The following is a 19,234-nucleotide window of genomic DNA, read 5'->3' on the forward strand; positions in this document are numbered from 1 at the left end:
TCTCTGGGACTTTTTTTTTTTTTTTTGAAGGGCTCCAATGTGGGGATTGCTGGGGAACAAGAAGTTATAACCTGTTACCTCTATTTCTAGATCTACATTTGGAATTTTTTAGCATTGTAATCACTTGAAGAGGCTGTGAAATTTGAGATTTGATCGCTATTTCCATCCCCATTTCCTAATCTACTTGAGGTGTGCTATCAAGAAATATGTAAATAATATCCTGCATGAGCCCCAGGTATGAAGGGTTGTTTATATCTAGGTGGATACTTCTCTTTGAATTTATAGTTGAATAGATGGGAAGACCTTGGCTAGTTTTAGCAAAACTAAAAAGCAAAAAAGAATAAGAATTTTTTGTGTAAGTACTCATGCTAATAACCAATTAATATAGGGATAAGTCTTCCCAAGGAGTTCTATTTTTAAATTGCCTTAACATTAATTGGAAGAATAAGGCTGAACTTTGGTAAAACTCTTCCCATAGACAGGTGGTCTGGTACACACACAAAAAATAGGTAGAATTTTTTTTTCACTTAGCCTGAATTTTTGATTTTATTCTCCTGAGCTAGTCTCTAAACAGATAATCCAAAAATCACTTATATTTACTCCAAGACACAATCTAGTCCCATATTCTGCATTAGCTCTAATTTATCCTCAAGATTTCCTCTAAATTTAGATTTGTATTCTTAGGGAAGTAGAGTATTACACTGGAAAGAACCTTCACTTGGAAACAGAAGACCTACCTTCAAGTCTCATCTCTACGTTATAGTAGCTGTTTGATCATGGCAAGTCAGTTGACCTTCACAGACTTTTCCTGTTCTAGATCTATGCTTCTATGACACTAAATACTTCATTGAATATAATGTTGGGATAAGCTTTGGATATGTTGAATTTTTCATGGCCAAGTAAATGTTGGCCTCTATCAGGCAAGAGTAATTTAGTTATTAATAATTAATTCGGAGAGTATTTTGATAATTCATACTATTGCCAGTAATAATAGCTGAAGTTTCAGAATTCCCAACATTTTTTTATTTATAATTTTTTTTCACAGTATATATGCACGAGTAATTTTTAAAAAATAATATTATCCCTTGTATTCATTTTTCCAAATTATCCCCCTCTCTCTCTACTCCCTCCCCTTGATGACAGGCAATCCCATACATTTTATGTGTGTTACAATATAACCTAGATATAATATATGTGTGTAAATACCATTTTCTTGTTGCACATTAAGTATTGGACAGAATTCCCAACACATTTTGGGTACATATTTATTTTACAGGCAGAGAAATTAAGGCTTAGAAAGGTTAAAGGGCTTGCCCAGATAATTTGAGCAAGTCTAGCATGTTTTAAGTCAAGATTTTGAGCTTAGCTTTCCTGATTACCAAGCGATTTTTCTGATTTTATATATTAGCAAGTGCTTCAACAAACTAAGTTTACATCTTAGTTCTGGGTACCTGTGATTGCCCCAGTCTCTTCTTCCCTAACAATAGGGGAACTTTTGCTGAAAAATTCTTACTCTTTTGTCCGTTTGGCCCAAAGTATATGCCACAAACAGCCAAATTTGGAAGAACAGTCACTAAGTAGATTTTAAGGCTGAGCCATTACTCAGAAAAGGGTAGCTTGAGAAACCGGCTGTGTTTGTTAGACTTTTTAAAAGTCATTTGAAAAGTCTTCTTGAGTCCCACTTGTTATTCTCAGAATTCAAAGAATGACTCTTTACAAAGCTAGGGCTCTATTATTGTTACTCCTCAGGCCCCACTGGTACTATATCCATTGACAACTGCCAGTCACTTAATTAGCTTTTAGAAAAAAAAGTTTACTAAGAAAGCAAAACAAAAACTATAACTACTAAAAAAATGCCCCCCAAATTACTTTCCCCTGTCTAGATGAAAGGTCCCTGAGCAAACTAGTTACTCCTTCCACATCTTGGGATTAGCACACCAAGATGGTGTGCAGCACCACCTACAATCTGGAAAAATCTGCATAATTTTTGGCCCTCCTTTCATACCAGAGAAGAAATCTGAAGATTATGCTATAAAAAGATGAAATATGTTAATATTACACAATATATTTTATGCATTTCTAAACTTTTTCTGTGTCATCTGCTGCCCTTCACATATTGTCTGTGGCTCCTGTGAAACAATGAAAGTGCAATGGGGAAAATTGCAATGTGAAAATAACTGTAGACTGAAATGTGAAATATGTAGTATCTGTCAGGAAAACTCCAAATGGGGTCATGAATAGTCAGACATGACTGAAATGAATGATAAACAACAAAAAAGCCACTTTCTGGAGGATCTAACCTGGCAGTCTAAGTTTGGGATGGTGGGTTTGAGAAGAGGGGTGGTTTACATTGTTATGTTTGGGTATGGGGTAACAGTTGATTGCTAAAATTTTCTTCCATTGTTTAAAGTACCCTGTTGTGGTTCACATGTTTGACTAGCAATCATGCTGTTCCCTTTTGATCCAATTAAAGAGGAGTTCACACATGATAAAAGGATCACAGGATGTTACATTTAAAAAAAACTTAATTATATCTGATGACTGAATTAGTGCTATCTTATCCCTTTCCTTAAAATTAATTGCTTAAGGAATTTAGTCAATTTCTTTTTCTAACTTAGGCTGTTTTAAGTGACTGAGAAATTGGCTGACATTGTGCAGTCATAATGACACCATGGAGATTATTAAAGAACCATAGAACCTTTGTTACTTGGCCACTGTGCCTGGAGATTCACCTCTGTGATAAAATTGGGTTGAGACTGAGTTTTAAGCTGCAGATCTCTGGATTACTGTGCATCCCAGGAGTTCTTTTCACTTGTAGTAAAAAGTTTTCCTCTAACAGACTGAACTGATGCTTGTAGTTTTGCTGCTTTGTTCTCTCCAGCAGTTCAATGACATAGTGTTGAATGAGCCTACTTGCTCTGTATGCTCCCTTATGGGAGAAGTCTTTCCCATGGCTAGGAGACTGTGTGGTGTAGCTGCTTGAGTATATTCTGAGTTCTGTCGATTGAGCTCCTAATGGTCCACTACTCAACTATTCTGTAAACTACAAATAACATGATTTCAAGCCAGTATTAATACTTAGTGATAACTCTCAGCATCTATTAGCTTATATATATATTTTTTCTCCCTTTCTTCTCTCTCCCCCCCCCTCCCCCGGGAGTGAGCACACAAAGAGAGAGATTACACTGGGAGAGTATCACTCTGGTCACTCTTGGTTCAAATCTCTGCCATATGGTCCAAGAGAATAGTTCATAGTTCATCAAATTAATATATCCCATTAGGATTTTGATTTGTGTTTTAGATATTGTAGATCTTGCAGAGAAACGGGTATTAATTTTCTTAAGACTATATGACATTATGTTAGTGAAATTCTTAATGAAATATAAAACAATCAGTGAATTCTTTGCATATTTTATTTTTCTTTTTTTTCTTTTTTTTTATTTCCAACTCACACACATCTGGCATATTTTACATCTTTGCAATAAAACATGGTTACAATAGCTTAAGGAATTTATATATCCAAAATATTTCACCATGGTCTCAAGATGAAATGGACTTGTCTTCCAGATGTTCAGTATTCTCCCAATTCTAAGCTACAAAACTCAAATATTGCTTACAGACTGGTGATGAATAACTTAATCATTACTTTGATTCCTCATGATTTCAGAATCTCATAAATACAAACAACAGTGAAGAAGGAATCAGTGCTAAAACTTACTAATACAAGGTGGGGAACAAATAAGTAATCACAGCAATAAATAATGATATGTTTCTGGTGCAAAGTGCCAATACAAAGAATCCATTATCTTGTTTTATCTTTTAAATAAATGACTGCAAGTGAGTGTAAATTCTGAGAAAATTACATTCCTGTTACATGCCTCATAGCCCTACTGACACAATATGTACATCTATGACAATACAGTCACCAAATATACAAAGAAGAAACATGAAGTAAGGTGTATGTTCCCCTGGATGTATAACTTGATCAGTATAATTTATGGAAAATAATTTGATAGCCATTGTTTAATATCATAAAAGATGAAATGCCTTGGGCTAAGAATGTGGATTTAGATAAAGATTTCTCAAGAAATTAAAAAAAAATTTTCAATCATTACAATGAAGTTTGACTTATTTTTAAAGAAATCAAGCTATTTGAAGAAATAAAGAGAAAAATGTGAATATCTGATCACCAAACCAAGCCACTGGGTTGACTCCAGAAGTATAGCACTCTTGACACAATATGATCGGGAGTCATTTAAGTACTAGGGAACTGAACAAGCATGACTCCTGCTTATACAATGAAAACCAGAACCATATCCTTAAGCCCCCATTTTGCTTGGTCTTCAAATTAAGAAGGAAAGGATTTAATTTTCATTGTATAAGATGGCAAATAATGAATTAATATCCAAATGCTTTATGAGCAAAACTTCACTTAGAAGGGATGAATTTAGATTTAAAAGTGTGAACCATGTTTTTGTGAGAATGTCAAAAATTACTGATTGAGTCCAAATTCAACCCTTTAACACAAGCTGTGCCCTCGGACAAATCTCCAGTTTAATTTGTGTGAACACACCTGTTCCATCAAGACATTGGGTTTAAAGTACATGCAAGTTGTAACTCCACAATAAAATTAAGAAACGTTTTGTTCTTTATACAAGGTTTTACTTTTACAAAAGTATCCCTTTAAAGTTAAGATGCATCTGATGTACAAAGTATCAAACGTATTTTTTTTTTTTCTCAGCTTGAAAAAAGGCTGGAAATGGGATGTAGATTAGGTTCCTAGCATAAGCATTGTAACAACTGGACACAAGGTTCCTCAGAATTTTCAAAAGTCTCTTGTGACGGTCCTACAACCTTTTCTCAATAAACAACAATATATGAAATTAATTACCAAAACATCTCCTAATTCATATAATTTACATGATACAAGCTTGCTTGGTAGCAGCTGGTGTTTGGTTGTGAAAAAACACACAAAGTAAAATGGTTGCTTACTACAATGTACAGCTATTGCTGGGTGTAATGGAATGTACAACGGAGGCCAATGGAGACGTGTTTTTCCACCAGAGATAAACGTCCTTCATTATAGCACTTGTGCTCTCAGCTTTCATTAGATTTCAGTTCTCCATCCATCTTCAGTATCTGTTTTGATGCTCATAATGCCATCGATTAAAATCTATATTAAAAGCTACAATGCTACCAGAAGCCATGCCGGTTATCAGTGTCCTGGAAAAGCAGAGATATTTGTTAAGTATTTATTTGCATCAATATTCAGATACATTGGGAACCTGATACTTTATAAAGCAAAATCTCATTCATTCAGAATTCCACTAACTTAAAATGTGCAATCATTTAGATGGGGTTAAGATACATAATATGTGAAAAGCAGGCCAAGATTAAAAAAAAAATCCTGATGAGGTATTAAAGTTGAAGAAACTAGGGAATACAGCACAGTTAGAGGAATCATCATGCTATAGCTAGAAATGCTTTTAGAGATTAATCTAATTTAGATTAGTTTATGAGGATACCAAAGCCCACCCAGAGACTTGTCCAAAGTTAGACCATTAGCTTGGACCTTTGCTGTCTCTCCTGTTAGACAGTGATGTCCTTGAGAGCAGGAACTTTTAAAAAAGTGCTTATTAGCACATAGTAGGTTTAATAAATGCTTATTGATCGACTAAAAGAGACTATAACCTCTCTGTTCTAAGGGACAGGAAGCTTTGTTGGAAGAGGGGCTGAAAGAAGGCCAAAATACATGAGAATGAATAGAGAAATACTGTTCCCTAACTAGCATATAACACAATACCATGCAAACCTCTCGTTTCCTTCCTACATATAATATATACATGCACTCACATGCCCAACCTCTCAACCTAGGAGATGCTCGTTAGTCTTGTTCTCCATCATTCAGCTAATTAATTTCTTATTTCAGCAATTTGCCATATTGCTTATTTCTAAAAGTACAATAATTAGTATGGAATTAACATGCCACATGAAGCCTATTTAGAGTTTATTTCTTGGAAAAAGTAATGGATTTGGACTCAAGACCTGGCAATGAATCCTTTTACTCCTGTGGTCTCTGAGGGCCTCTGTTTTCTCGTATTTAAAATGAGGTGTCTGGATCTTATAATTTCTAAGGTCCTTTTTCAGTCTATGACCTGATCAACCTACAAGTTACAAAATCTAGCTGTGGTTTTTTGATCTCTTAATATTCTATGTGAGAAATACAATTGAAAGTAAGAATAATATAAATTTCAGTGGAACAGTAATCACAAGTAACTTGAAGAAAAGATTATATCCAATAACAAATAAAATCTAAGTATCCATTAAGTCTCTGCTGGTAATTTGATAGAAGAGTCTAGAAATTTTATCCATATATTTTTCTGGGTTTTTTTTTGTGGGCTGGGGACCAAGTCCCAAGCTAAAACTAATCTTTGTTTTATTGTAAATTCATCTTTTACTTAACATAAATACTGAGTAATGCTTATTTGAATCATTGGATTTAGGAAGCCACATTAGATTCTAAGGGGTGGTTATTTAAAAAAAAATATTATGAACTTAATTAACAACCAAACTTATTCCAGTTAAAACAATTTATACAGTAACACATATATATCAACAAATTATCTATAGTATTTTAAATGTAAACAATAGGAGAAAAGGGAAACAAGTATAACAGTGAGACTATTAGTTCTGGGGGTTTCACAGAACTAATTTCCCGTTTTTCTGCTTAACCTCATCACTTCTATTTCTCTTGCTTTTTAGCAGTGTTATTCCTATGGCTATTTTCTCACCACTTAATTTTTCTTATTAAGGTACATCTCTTTGGATCCTGGTTCTCCCTCAGGGCATAAATTACAGGAGAGCAAACTAACAGCAGTATTATGGAACTTGCATTACCAGTTCACGTATGAAGGATCTTTTGCTACAATTCTTAAAAAACAGATTTCTTTTTTGCTGTAATTCACCTTTGATCATGGGACAAATCCATTGCCCTAATGCCAGCATCACAGCCAGGATAAATATAAAGTTGTTTAAAGTCACAAGCCTGCCATACTTCTACAACTCCATTGTCTCCTCCAGTGACAAGGTTCTGTCCATCACTGCTCAGGAGGATGGCCTTCAAAAGAACAGAAAATCAAACATCATTTTCTCAATAAACAATAATATATAAAATTTCTGACATTTAAAAAAATGATCAAAATTTATTACAGCAAAGAACTCAATGAAATTTTACTTTTCTCTTATATGTAATATACCTTATATGTATGAAGTACTCTTATATTTTCCAAAGTGCTTTCATAAGCATTTATTTTATGTGAAGTTAGGTGGACAATATTATTTCATTTTTGATGAAATAAGCAATGCTAAGTGACTTTCCTATGTCTAGGAAAATTTGACCTTAAGGATTTTTACAAGATGTTCATTAAAGTTCCCCTTAATTAAAAGAGTTTATTAAAACAACTGTTACAAAGTCATCAAATTTACCTTCACCTGAAAGGGATTAATAAATAAGCTATTTGCTGCTAAGACCCAATCTTTCAATGATAAACCTTATCATTAATTAAAATTTCCTAATAAATTCAATATATTTTCTTCTGAAGTTTTAGTGTAACATTTTGAGATTTACCCTGGTTGAATCATTGATCTCCATTTGAGCTAAAAGTTTTCCATTAATGCTGAAATTACTGAACCGTCCTCGTTCATAGTATATGATACAGTGGCCTTCACTGGACACAGAAATCAATCTAGGGAATAAGCAATTTTCTGGTCCCTCCAGTGCTCTCAGCAAATCTCCTGTGATTGTGTGGACAAGGCAAGGACCTTCTGAAAAGGAAAAGACCAGTAATATTCAGATATCAATGATAATGTAACAAATTATATAGCTACTTGTACAGAATCGAAATATTACAGATGTGCTCTGATTTATTATTATAAAAACATGACAATAATAGTATCATATTATCTAAAACTAAGTACTTAAATTATAGTAGTTCACAACAGTTTGAGATGTTTTCGTATTTTAAACCTTTTTTTGGAATGTGAGTTCTGAGAAGGCGATCATGTTTTGTCTTTCTTTATATCCCCAACACTCAGCATGGTGTTTAATAAATGCTTGCTGATGATGTACAATGGGGAAGGGATGATCAAGAAATCATATATACTTTTCAACACTCAAAAATAAATATGCAACCCTGATTCCAGCCACCCAACAGCAAGATGTGGGGTGGAATTACGTTTTGATAAAAAAAAAGTATCATACAGAATTTATTAAAATACATTTTATACTGGCCTAGTCTAAATGTTGGCACTGAGCAGTTACAGAATTGATAGTGATTATAATTGTTTAATGTGAGTATATAATTGAATGGAAAAAAATACTCACCAAAGAAAATTCTACGATTTTGAAAGATTTAAAATAACTTCTAACCTTTAGCACCACTGATAACTAGTCCCAATTCTGCACAGACTGATACACAGACAACTTCATGGTCATGCCCTGTAAGGACAGCCCGTGGAGCAGGATAATCACCTGTAAAAACCAGAAACAGCTTGTCAGAAATCAATGCTCAGAAATAAACCTGTGATTTTTGCAAAGACACAAAATTTACATTTCCAGTAGTAAGGTGAAATGCACAATTCAGATAATAAACAGTATCATTCATGTGAAATGTTTTAAATTGAAAACGGATAACAATTTTTCTTTATCATTGTAAACCTAGTGTAGAACTTATTACATCAACATGAGGAAAAGGAAGCATTATTATTGACATTTTCAAGCCCTTTAGTGGAATGACTGTTTCAATGCTAAGTTTTGGGATATAAAGAAGTAATTAAGAAACAGAGAATGAAATGTTTGGTTCATCACCAGCTAAAAGTTTATACCCAGAGAAAACAATGAACTGAACAAACTTGGAAAAAACTTATGTAGACAATGTATAGCAGTGATCAACTGATTATTAAACAGAACACTATGATTTGATATTTAATATTATATTTTTTTGTGGACTAAATGAATGAGAAAATAAATATGAGCTCAACAAAATGCTACTGAATGGAATCAAAGTATAAGTGTCAAAGAGGCAATTAGGAGATATGGTAAGTGCTAGGGGAATTACTGAACAGTTTGAAGTAATGACCTGCTCTGAGGTGGCTAAGTAAGAAAATAGTGTCAGACAATGAAGGGCTTTGGTTTAAAAAAAAAAAAAATTGTTGGGAGCACTACTGAAAGAAGAAGAGAAATCAGAAAGAAGTCTTGAAAAGTCCAGGAATGTAATTAGAATCTAGACACAGGAAGAACCTAGTTATATTGGAAGAGAGAAGGTAGATAGAAAATTAATTCATAAGCTCAAATTCTTTATGAAAGCAAGTAAGATTGCCACATAGACTAGTGTATAACCATGTAGTATCATCAACAGGTGTGAGGAATTATTAGATATGGGGACAGAGAAAATTAGAGGTGGTTCTAAAATGTTATGTAGGGTTCTTGGATTTAGTAAACCACCAGCATTGAAGGGAACTTTTCCTATATTTCATTTTACTGATAGGGACAGATGTCACACACCCCAGAAAGCATTTTAAATTTTAAAAAATATCCCATAATTGTCCCATCACAACTGATAGAGATTATTGGAGGTAAAAGGTTATATGGGGAGGGAGCTACAGGTGATATCACTCTATGAAAAATAGAAACACTATCATTTTCACTCCAGAATCAGTCTTCCCATGTGAAGATCTATCATCTGTGATGAAATTTTAAGAAGGGATTAAGGATTTAATGGAGAGACCCATCTCCAAATTTGAGATTTTAGCATCTAAGGTATGAAGTAGTACTGACATTGCTCATACATCATTATCCAGAATAACTTTTTTTTTTTTTTTTTAAATGACTGCTTAGAAAATGATGCCTCAGGGGCAGAGCCAAGATGGCAGAGAGGACACACACGTCTTTCTGAACTTCTCCTTGCACCCTCAACTAATTACCAAAATCAGCCTCTGAATTAGTTCTAGAATGGCAGAATTCATGAATAATGGGAATGCGGCAAATTAATAGCAGAAGATCATTTTGAAGATCAGCAGAAAAGGTCTATTTTTGTTGGGCGCAGGGAGGTGGCCAGGCCTAGGACACCAGCACACACTGAGCAGACCCAGGGCAGGGAGTGGTCTCTGCAGGATGGTGCAGACTCCCTGTGGTGGAGAATCTACAGGAAAGACTCTACCATAATCTTGGCTACTCTGCCCTGGTTGCAATTCAATAGATCAGCTGAGAAGTTATAAAACATCCAACATGAACATAAAAGGTAAATAGTGAATCCCCAAATGCCATAGTCTTATGGGACCTGGGCATATCTACCTAGCACTGAGAGTAACTCAGCATGATCCCAGCACAGCCTCTGCCGCTTTGCTTGTGTCTGTGGAGGATGCTTGGAAGACTTCCCTTGCCTTAAAAGCAGATTCCAATTTTGTAAAATGGCAAAGTGAACTCTAATTACAGATAGCTTCTATGATAGAGAAGAACAGATTGCAAATCCTGAGGAGACTAAAAGCAGATTGTCTCCAAATGAAGCCTCAAAGACTGATATAACCTAGTCCCCATCATACAAGGCTATCCTAGAAGAAAAATGGGGAAAGGGAAAGAAAACTCTGCAAGAGGGTTTGGAAAAGGCATATAACTCATTAAAAGATAGATTTGATAAAGTGGAAAAAGAAAACAACTCCCTGAAAAACAACAGAATTTGTGAAGTGGAAAAAGAAAATGACACCTTAAAAAACAGAATTTGTGAAATGGAAAAAAAATTCCATAGAACAAAACAACTCATTTAGAAACTCAATTGGACAAATACAAGAAAAAAAATGAAGAAAATAATTCACTAAAAATCAGAATTGAACAAATGGAAATGAATGAGTCAAGATATCAAGAATCACAAAAGCAAAACCAAAAAAAAAAAAAAATGTAAAATACCTACTTGGGAAAACAACTGACCTAGAAAACAGATTGTTTAGAGACAATTTAAGGATTATTGGATTTCCTGAAAACCATGATGAAAAAAAGAGCCTAGACACTATTTTTCAGGAAATCATTAAAGAGAATTACCCTGATGTCATAGAATCAGAAGGTAAAATAGCAATTGAAAGAATTCGCCAAACACTTCTTAAAAGAGACCCCAAAATTAAAACTCCAAGGAATACTGTGGCTAAATTTCAGGAAAAAAATATTATAAACAGCCAGGAAAACAAAACAAAACAAAACACTTCAAATACCAAGGAACCACAATAAGGATCACCCAGGATCTAGCAGCTTCTACTTTAAAGGATGGAAGGGCCTAGAGTCTGATATTCCAAAAGGCAAAGGAACTTGGAATGCAGCCAAAAATAAATTACCCTGCTAAACTGTGCATTTTCTTTCAGGGAAGAAGATGGACATTCAACGAAACAGGTGAATTCCATTTATTTCTGATGAAAAGACCAGAGAGAAACAAAATTTTATCTGACCTACAAATATAGGACTCGAGAGAAGCATAAAAAGGTAAAAAGAACTCTTGATAACTGTATTTCTGTTATGGGTATATATAGAGAGAATGAATGTACAATGATTTTACTGTTATAATATAAAAAAAGGAACTAGAGATGGAAAGGGGAGAGTGCCAGAAAAAGGGAAAAAGTGGAGGTAAAAAGAGGAAAATTACATCTCATGAAGAGGCAAAGGAAACTTATTGTATCTGAGAGAGAAAAGGGAGGGGGATGAATATTGTGTGAATCTTACTCTTATCAGATTTAACTCAAAGAGAAAATATTAGACATAACTGGTTTACAGAAAAACATCTCTCACCTTATAGAAAACGGGAGGGGAAAGGCAAAAAGGAAGGGGTAGGCTAAATAAAAGGGAAAACAGAAATAGTAGGGGAAAGGGTTAAGGGGAGGGCTACTTGAGACAAGTGGTGCTCATAAGTTAAATGCTGGGGAGGACAGAAAGGGTTAAAGGAAAGGGAAAAGAATAATCTGGAAATAAATATCAGGAAATACAGAATTAGTAGTTTTAACTGTAAAGGTGAATGGATGAACTCTCCTATAAAACAGAAGCAGATAGCAGACTGGATTAAAACCCAGAATCCCACAATATATTGTTTACAAGAAACATATTTAAAACAGAATCATACATACAGAGTAAAGATAAAAGGCTGGAGCAGAATCTATTATGCTTCAGGTGAAGTTAAAAAAAAAAGCAGGGGTAACCATCCTGATCTCAGATCAAGCAAAAGCAAAAATTGATCTGATTAAAAGAGATAAGAAAGGAAACTATATTTTGCTAAAGGGTACCACAGATAATGAAGTAATATTAATACTAAATACATATGCAACAATATGCAACAAGTGGTATAACATGGAAATTCCTAAAGGAGAAGTTAAGAGAGCTGCAAGAAGAAATAGACAGCAAAACTATAATAGTGGGAGATCTCAACCTTGCTCTCTCAGAACTAGATAAATCAAGTCACAAAATAAATAAGAAAGAAGTTAAAGAGGTAAATAGAATACTTGAAAAGTTAGGTATGTAGATCTTTGGAGAAAATTGAATGGAGACAGAAAGGAGTACACTTTCTTGTCAGTTCATGGAACCTATACAAAAATTGACCATGTATTAGGACATAAAGACCTGAAATAGTAAATGGATTTTTTTTCAGATCACAATGTAATAAAAATTACATTCAATGAAAAGCCAGTGGAAAATAGGTAAAAAAGTAATTGAAAATTAAACAATCTCATCCTAAAGAATGAATGATGAAACAGCAAATCATAGACACAATTAAAAATTTCATCCAAGAGAATGACAATAATGAGACAATATACCAAAATTTATGGGATACAGCCAAAGCAGTAATAGCAGGAAATTTTATATCTCTAGATATGCTTACTTGCATAAAATAGAGAAAGAGAAGATCAATGAATTGGGCTTGCAACTAAAAAAGCTAGAAAAAGACCGAATTAAAAACCCCAATCAAATATCAAACTTGAAATTCTAAAAATAAAAAGAGAGATTAATAAAATTGAAACTAAAAATACTATTGAATTAATAAATAAAATTAGGAGTTGATTTTATGAAAAAACAACAAAATAGATAAACCTTCAGTAAATTTGATTAGAAAAAGGAAAGAGGAAAATTAAATTATAAGTTTTAAAAATGAAAAGGGAGTACTTCCCACCAATGAAGAGGAAATATTTCTAAAGCAATAATTAGGAATTACTTTTGCCCAACTTTATGCTAATACATTTTTTCTTCTTTTTTTTTTTATTATTATAGCTTTTTATTTATAAGATATATGCATGGGTAATTTTACAGCACTGACAATTGCCAAGCCTTTTGTTCCAATTTTTCCCCTCCTTCCCCCCATCCTCCTCCCCTGGATGGCAGGTTGACCAATACATGTCCAAACAGTTATTTTGCTGTACAAAAAGAATCGGACTTTGAAATAGTGTACAATTAACCTGTGAAGGAAATAAAAAATGCAGGCAGACAAAAATAGGGGTATTGGGAATTATGTGTAGTGGTTCATAGTCATCTCCCAGAGTTCTTTCGCTGGTATGCCAATAAATTTGAGAACCTAAGTGAAGTGGAGGAAAAATATAGATTGCCCAGATTAACAGAGGAAAAAATAAATTGCTTAAATAGTCCTATTTCAGAAAAAGAAATAGAACAAGCTATTAATCAACTTCGTAAGAAAAAATTCCTCAGGACCCAGGTTTACATGTGAATTCTACCAAACATTTAAAGAACAATTAACTCCAATACTACACAAACTATTTGAAAAAATAGGGAATGAAGGGCTCCTACCAAATTCCTTTTATGATACAAACACGGTACTGACACCTAAACCAGGTAGGATGAAAACAGAGAAAGAAAATTATAGACTAATCTCCCTAATGAACATTGATGCAAAAATCTTAAATAAAACATTGGCAAAGAGATTACAGAAAATCATCCCCAGAATAATACATCATGATCAAGTAGAATTTGTACCAGGAATTCAGAGCTGTTTCAATATTAGGAAAACTATTAGCATAATTGACTATCAATAACCAAATTAACAAAAACCATATGATCATCTCAATAGATGCAGAAAAAGCATTTGATAAAATCCAACACCCATTCCTCCTAAAAACAGTAGAGAGTGCAGGAAAAAAGGACTCTTCCTTAAACCATAAGTAAGTATCATATGTAGTGGGAATAAACTGGAACTATTCCCAATAAGATCAGGGGTTGTTGATGACCATGCCTAGGTAAAAGGACAGGTCACTTCGAAAGCTGCTTTGCAACTCCTCACAACTGTGAATCATAAACTTGAAGGAGTTGCAAAGCAGTCTTTGAAGATGTTCCTTGTGAATTTGGAATGAAAGAGGAGAGAGGTCAGAGAACAGCAATTGCCTCTCAGTCTCCTTGTATCATCATCATCTCACATGAAGAGATCCATTCTACAGGTCTGAGTTAGACCTCCAGCAGCCACTGGCAGGTGGCTCCCGTATCACAGCAAGGGGTGAAACAAGGTTGCCCATTATCACCATTACTATTCAATCTTGTATTAGAAATGCTAGCTTTGGCAATAAGAGATGAAAAAAAGATGAAAGGAATTAGAGTAAATAATGAGGAAACCAAATTATCACTCTTTGCAGATGATATGATGGTATACTTAAAGAACCCCAGAGAATCAACTAAAAAGCTATTAGAAATAATTGAAAACTTTAGCAAAGTTAGAGAATACAAAATAAATACACATAAATCATCAGAATTTTTATACACCATTCATCATTAACAAAATCCAACAGCAAGAGATACAAAGAGAAATTCCACTTAAAATAACTGTTGATAGTATAAAATATCTGGGAATCTATTTGCCAGGGGAAAGTAAGGAACTATATGAACAAAATTACAAAACACTTTCCACACAAATAAAGTCAGATCTAAACAATTGGAAAAATATCAAATGCTCTTGGATAGGTCGAGTGAATATAATAAAGATGACAATACTAGCTAAATTAATCTATTTATTTAGTGCTATACCAATCAAACTCCCAAGAAACTATTTTACTGATCTAGAAAAAATAACAACAAAATTCATCTGGAAGAACAAAAGGTCAAGAATTTCAAAGGAACTAACAAAAAAAAAAAAATCAAATGAAGGTGGCCTAGCTGTACCAGATCTAAAATTATATTATAAAGCAGTGGTCATCAAAACCATTTGGTACTGGCTAAGAAACAGACTAGTTGATTAGTGGAATAGGTTAAGTTCATAGGACAAAATAGTCAATAACTATAGCAATCTAGAGTTTGACAAACCCAAAGACCCCAGCTTTTGGGATAAGAATTCACTATTTGACAAAAACTGCTGAGAAAACTGGAAACTAGTATGGCCGAAACTAGGCATTGACCCACACTTAACACTGTACACCAAGATAAGGTCAAAATGGGTTCACGATCTAGGCAAAAAGAATGATATTATAAATAAATTAGAAGAACACAGGATAGTTTACCTCTCAGACCTGTGGAGGAGGAAGGAATTTGTGACTAAAGAAGAACTAGAGATCATTATTGATCACAAAATAGATAATTTTGATTATATTAAGTTAAAAAGGTTTTATATAAACAAAACTAATGCAGACAAGGTTAGAAGGAAAGCAATAAAATGGGTAAAGATTTTTACATTCAAAGGTTCTGATAAAGGCCTCATTTCCAAAATATCTAGAGAATTGGCTTAGATTTATAAAAAAATCAAGCCATTCTCCAATTGATAAATGGTCAAAGGATATGAACAATTTTCAGATGAAGAAATTTCTAATCATATGAAAAGGTGTTCCAAGTCATTATTGATCAAAGAAATGCAAATTGAGGCAACTCTGAGATACCACTACATACCTCTCAAATTGGCTAAGATGACAGGAAAAGATAATGACAAATGTTGAAGGGGATATGGGAAAACTGGGACACTGATATATTGCTGGTGGAACTGTGAATGGATCAAACCATTCTGGAGAGTAATTTGGTACTAACAAAAAGTTATCAAACTGTGCATACCCTTTGATCCAGTAGTGTTACTACTGGGCCTATATCCCAAAGAGATCTTAAAGGACAGAAAGGGACCCATATGTGCAAAAATGTTTGTAGCAGACCTTTTTGTAGTGGCCAGAAACTGGAAACTGAGTGGATACCTATCAATTGGAGAATGGCTGAATAAATTATGGTATATGAATGTTATGGAATATTACTGTTCTATAAGAAATGATCAGTAAGATGGAGAGACTTACATGAACTGATTGATGCTAAGTGAAATGAGCAGAACCAGGACATTATTGTACATGGTAACAAGACTATTCGATGATCAATTTTGATGGTTGGGGCTCTCTTCTACAATGAATTGATTCAGACCAGTTTTAGTTGTTCAGTAATAAAGACAGCCAGGGAGAGGACTGTGGAAACTGAGTGTGGGGACTACCAACAGAGCATTTTCACTCTTTCTGATGTTATTTGCTTGCATTTTTGTTTTCCTTCTCAGTTTTTTTTTCTTTTAAAATTTTTCTTGTGCAGCAAGATAACTATGTATATGCATACATATATGTATGGATTTAACATATATTTTAACATGTATTGAACTACCTGACATTTAGGGGAGGGGGAATGAGGAGAATATTTGGAACAGAAGGTTTTGCAAGGGTAAGTGTTGAAAAATTGCCCGTGCATATGTTTTGTAAATAAAAAGCTATAATAATAATAATAATAATAATAAAAGAAAATGAGTGCCTCAAAATTACTTCTTAGAAAAATGTGAAAGCAACAAATACTGCTATACAAAAAACCCCCAAGGTTTTATGGTAAGAATGAATATTGAAATTTCTAATGTTGTTCACAGTTCCTATTGTAGTAATTTTGGTTAGTGGGTCTAGATTTTATATCTAACAAAATGTTTAGTCCTTTTATATTGAAGGAAGACAAGGAAAAGTGCTATGTCAAATCCTGTCTGATCACTGGTGCTGCTGTCCTGGATAAGGTGACTTGGCTCCCTGATGATCATCAGTGTTATGGTTATACTTGTGGCCTCTATGTGCAGTGAAGGAAAAAAACTCACCCATCTCAAAAGATCACAATCCCACTTGCTCTTATATTTATATAAAATGTTCCTACATTTTGCTTTAAGCTGCTAAGATACCGGTTTGAGAGACTCAAAGCACTCTCACCTTTTTTCCCCCAGCATTCTTTTTAAAAATGTCATAATGGAAGGTATAATAAGCACATACTGAGGATACAATTTATGATTATTAGGCGTGAATCAGTATAATAATGATCCAAATCAATATGAATGTAATCATGACTTGATAAAGGACAACTTCAGAAGTATCAAAGATAGTAATGATGAATGGGACCAGAATTATTTATGTAGCATAACTTTAAGTAAAAATTCACTTAGGTAGAAAAAAAAAATCAAAGTATGTATGCTGCCATTTATATTTATTGCACAATAAACTGTAATCTGAACTCCCCAAATCTCTCATGCTTTACTCTTTGACTTCCCCTATTCATTCTGTAAATTAACTGAGTGTAAGTCAAACACCTTAACTTAATGTTTTGCATAGTAAGCATCTAATACCTATTATTTAAAATAAATTGAATAGATGGCATATGGGCCTTAGAAACAAATCCATAGTTGGAAAGTCAAAAAAGCAGACAATTTGAAAAATAAGAAAAACTTGTTTTCCTTCTCAAGAGTAATTAAGTACCACCATTTGTTAAGGACCATGCCTAAGTGAAGAGGCAGGTCAATTCTCTGAGAGCCTCCACAGATGTGAATCATAACAATTGAAGGAGTTGCAACGCAGCCTTTACTGTTACAGGTGTTACTTGTGGATTGGGAATGAAATAAATTGAAGGAAGAGGAGAGAGGTCAGAGAACAGCAACTGCCTTGCAGTCTCCTTGTATCATTATTATCCTCTCACATGAAGAGATCCATTCTATAAGTCTGAGTTAGAGCTCCAGCAGCCACTGGCAGGTGGCTCCCATTATTGCAACAACCATCTTCTCTGAATTCCTCTTTTCTCAAGGCAATCCCTAATCCCAGGGTCTGAAGTGACAGCACTTTCTCAGGACCATTCTATTTAGAACATTCTCAAATTAAGTCATAGATGGAAAGATGGTAGCAGTAGCATAGCATAAAGGTGTCGTTCATCTTGACAACTATAAGTCCCATTCATTTCAGATCCCTAGACAGATGTCTAAGTGATACCAACTTTTGTACTAGATCTTGCCTCTTGCTCTACACCTCTTTATAAGAACCTAACTTTCATTCTCAGACTTATTTATATGGAAGGAGAGTAGAACCAAATGGGGAGAAGCTGTTATTTCAATCTGTCTGATGGGTGTGCAATGAGACATAGAGAAACTGGGTGTAGAAAGAACCCAAGGAACATCAGGATATAATTTTTAGAGAGAAAAGAAACATTTATATTTATGCTGAGAGAGGACAGGAAAATCCTATTTCCAGAAGTAGAAGGAATATAAATGAGTCAATAACAAATGTTAGTAAGTGATTACTCTGTGCCAGGATTCAGTGCTAAGTACTGTCCATACAAAGAAAAGAAAAGTTCTAATAGAATCTGTATTTGTACATCATTGACTCTGGGACTGAAACACTGGCATTAAAGTCAAAACTATAATGTAAACAAAAATACTTTATATGAATTATCTTTGGACACAATTAAGCTCCTATAAGGCCTATCAAAGTTATAACATATATGATGCTGTAAATGTCCCTTCTCTCAGAAGCTTAAGCACTCTAGGAAAAAAACACTTTTTATGCATTTAAAAATATTCAATGGTCAGCGGAGAAAATGGGTTTGTGCATTAGGACAAGTTTCATTAGAGAAGGTAGGTACCTAGGAGAATATAGATACTTGAACATTAATTCTCTTCCACTTGAAAAGGACAAATTTTCTTCTCTCAAAAATGTTTCTGCTATAATTTAAAAATCATTTATATTATGGATATCTTGTGAATTTTATTTTAAGGATTTTAAATAAAACTCTTTGTACTTTAAAAGTTTATCATACTTTAGGATGTCAATGCATATTAAGTTTTGGTTTTCAATTATAAGTGTTTTTTCAAGTATCCAAACTTAAAGCAATGTTAACCTGCATCTTTTGTGACTATCTTCTTGGAAGCTACAGTATATAATGAGAAATGTCAAGTCCCAAGATCAA

General features: G+C 33.9%; 1 protein-coding gene across 1 annotated transcript in view; it reads right to left on the reverse strand.

Annotated features, from left to right (window-relative positions):
* Positions 1-3,395: 3,395 nt before the first annotated feature.
* Positions 3,396-19,234, reverse strand: part of NBEA (neurobeachin) — a 699,286-nt gene continuing 683,447 nt past the window's right edge. The window contains 4 exon segments of the mRNA XM_074303499.1: positions 3,396-5,223; positions 6,966-7,117; positions 7,628-7,824; positions 8,429-8,530. Coding sequence (XP_074159600.1) covers positions 5,133-5,223; positions 6,966-7,117; positions 7,628-7,824; positions 8,429-8,530 — 542 coding nt within the window. The 3' untranslated portion in view covers positions 3,396-5,132.

This window comes from Sminthopsis crassicaudata, chromosome 3, assembly GCF_048593235.1.
Source record: "Sminthopsis crassicaudata isolate SCR6 chromosome 3, ASM4859323v1, whole genome shotgun sequence".
NCBI lineage: Eukaryota > Metazoa > Chordata > Mammalia > Dasyuromorphia > Dasyuridae > Sminthopsis > Sminthopsis crassicaudata.